Genomic DNA, 2,772 nt, shown 5'->3' with positions numbered 1-2,772 from the left:
TGGTGGAGGCTGGTACAATTGCAACATTTAAGAGGCATTTGGATGGGTATATGAATAGGAAGGGTTTGGAGGGATACGGGCCGGGTGCTGGCAGGTGGGACTAGATTGGGTTGGGAATATCTGGGTCAGCATGGACGGGTTGGGCCGAAGGGTCTGTTTCCGTGTGTGCGACTCTACGCCTCGGTCATTTTGGAGAGTTGATTAAGAGTCACCCAGGCTGGTGTGGGTCTGGAGTCACATGTAGGCCGGAGAGGGTTAGGAAACAAACCGCTCCCCTCCCCCCCCCACTCCACCCCCACCCGAAGGCTTTGACGACCTGCAGTGCGTGACCGTGGTGAGATCGCCTTATCTCGCTAACGCATCGCGAACGATCGGTCGTCTGTTGGTTGCGCCCGTGGGCAGAGGCAAACGCGTTCATCGCGAAGAGCCGTCGCCGATGTCCGGTCTTGTGTCATCCCAACCGGCTGGATTCATTCCCCTCCCAGCCGCTCCCTGCCTACACTCCCCCTCGCAACGTTCTCCCATGAAGCACCTGAGGGAAACAGACATACAGAACATTTCTTCAAGGGCTGCGCGGCCTTACCTCAGTTACCTCCGACCCGGTCGTAGGAACAGAGGCTGGTTTCATACTTTGATAGAACTCACAATCAACAGCATTGAGCCATAGAGATGTACAGCACGGAAACAGACCCTTCGGCCCAACCCGTCCATGCCGACCCAGATAGTCCCAACCCAACCTAGTCCCACCTGCCAGCACCCGGCCCATATCCCTCCAAACCCTTCCTATTCATGTCCCCATCCTTTTAAATGCTGTCATCGTACCAGCCTCCACCACATCCTCTGGCAGCTCATTCCACACACGTACCACCCTCTGGGTGAAAACGTTGCCCCTAAGGTCTCTTTTATATCTTTTCCCCCCTCTCACCCTAAACCTATTCCCCACTAGTTCTGGACGCCCCCATCCCAGGGGAAAAGACCTGGTCTATTTGCCCTGTCCATGTCCCTCATGATTTTATAAACCTCTCTGTCCCTTTGTCCTGTCTCTTTGAAGACAGGGTTATAGCAACATGGAAAATCAGGACAGGAGTAGTCAATCCGGCCCCTGCTCCCCCATCCAATACGGTGATGGGCTGATCATCCAACCCAGCGCCCTGTTCTCACGTTCCCCCCATCGACCCCTTTAGCCCCAAGAACTCTACAGGAGGTTCCGCTCGAGCGCGTCTTTCGCGAACGTGAATCGGCTGTAACGCCATGGGGTGAACACTCTTTCGAAAACGCAAACGTTGACTCTCAGTGCATTTTGTATCGCACAATTTTTGTATCACGTGGGGCTGGGCAAGAACACAACGGTCGCAGAACATCACGGAACAACCTGCATCAAACTCCTGCTTGGAAAGACTAAAGAACGTTCCAGAACAGGAACAGGCCCTTCGGCCCTCCTGCGCCGATCCAGCTCCTCCATCTTAACCCGTCGCCTGTCTTTCTAAGGGTCTGCATCCCTCTGCTCCCTGCCCACTCTGGATACATCTTCGATGACGCTACCGTGCCCGCCTCTACCACCCTCCACTGGCAACGCATTCCAGGCACCCACCACCCTCTGCGTGACAAACTTTCCGCGCAATATCTTCCTTAAGTTTTCCCCCTCTCGCCTTAACTCATGACCCCTAGTAATGAATCCCCCCGCTCTGGGGGAATAAAGCGCCTTGCTATCCATCCTGTCTGCACCTCTCATTGTCGACTTCAGTCAGCTCCCCCCCTCCAAACTCCACCTTTCTAATGAAAACAATCCTAATCTCCTCAACCTCTCCTCATAGCTCGCTCCCTCCATACCAGGCAGCATCCCGGTGAACCTCCCCCGCACCCTCTCCAAAGCGTCCATGTCCTTTTGGTAATGTGGCGTGCAGAACCGTACGCGGTATTCCAAACGCGGCCGAACCATAGTCTTATACAACTGTAGACGTTCAATGTTTTCCCTCAACTGCTTTCTGCGGAGGGGGGGGGAGATTTCCACAGGCTCCCCCCTCAACCCCACAACTCACTGGGAGAAGACATTTCTCCTCATCTGAGTCCTATCCTGAGACTGTGACCCTCTTCCCCTCCTCCATCCAGTTCTGGACTCCTCCCCACCTCCCCAGTCCTCGGGAATGTCTTTTACCCCGGCTCATTCCCCTTAGAATTCATTAGGTTTCCTATGAGATCTCCCCTTCCTCTTGGGGTTGGAGGAGGGGAATTGTTTTTGAAGGAAAAGGCCTGAGTGTAACTCCAGTCCAGAGCTAGCATACACACACACACACACACACACAGACGCACACACAGACGCACACACAGACGCACACACACACACGCTGTGCAAATTGGAAACAGACCTGGGTTGGACCGAAGGGTCTGTTTCCATGCTGTACATCTCTATGGCTATCTATGACTCTATTGTCCATGCCCACCCAGATATCCTAACCTCATCTAGTCCCAGCATTTGGCCCATATCACTCCAAACCCTTCCTAATCCATTCACCCATACAGATGCCTTTTAACTGTTGTCATAGAGTCATAGAGATGTACATCACGGAAACAGACCCTTCGGCCCAACCCGTCCATGCTGACCCAGATATCCCAACCCAATCTAGTCCCACCTGCCAGCGCCCGGCCCATATCCCTCCAAACCCTTCCTATTCATATACCCATCCAAATGCCTTTTAAATGCTGTCATTGTTCCAGCCTCCACCACATCCTCTGGCAGCTCATTCCATACACGTACCACCCTCTGTGTGAAAA

General features: G+C 53.6%; 1 protein-coding gene across 1 annotated transcript in view; it reads right to left on the bottom strand.

Moving 5' to 3' along the window:
* Nucleotides 1–2,772, bottom strand: part of LOC122547925 (zinc finger MIZ domain-containing protein 1-like) — a gene marked incomplete at its 3' end in the record, with an annotated part of 39,538 nt that overhangs the window by 32,848 nt on the left and 3,918 nt on the right. The window contains exon 2 of the mRNA XM_043686483.1: nt 317–532. Coding sequence (XP_043542418.1) covers nt 317–418 — 102 coding nt within the window. The remainder of the gene's footprint in view (nt 1–316; nt 533–2,772) is intronic.

This window comes from Chiloscyllium plagiosum, unplaced genomic scaffold (assembly GCF_004010195.1).
Source record: "Chiloscyllium plagiosum isolate BGI_BamShark_2017 unplaced genomic scaffold, ASM401019v2 scaf_140, whole genome shotgun sequence".
NCBI classification, from domain to species: domain Eukaryota; kingdom Metazoa; phylum Chordata; class Chondrichthyes; order Orectolobiformes; family Hemiscylliidae; genus Chiloscyllium; species Chiloscyllium plagiosum.
The sequence above is the reverse complement of the archived record's forward strand: the minus strand, read 5'-3'. Positions and strand labels throughout refer to the sequence as shown.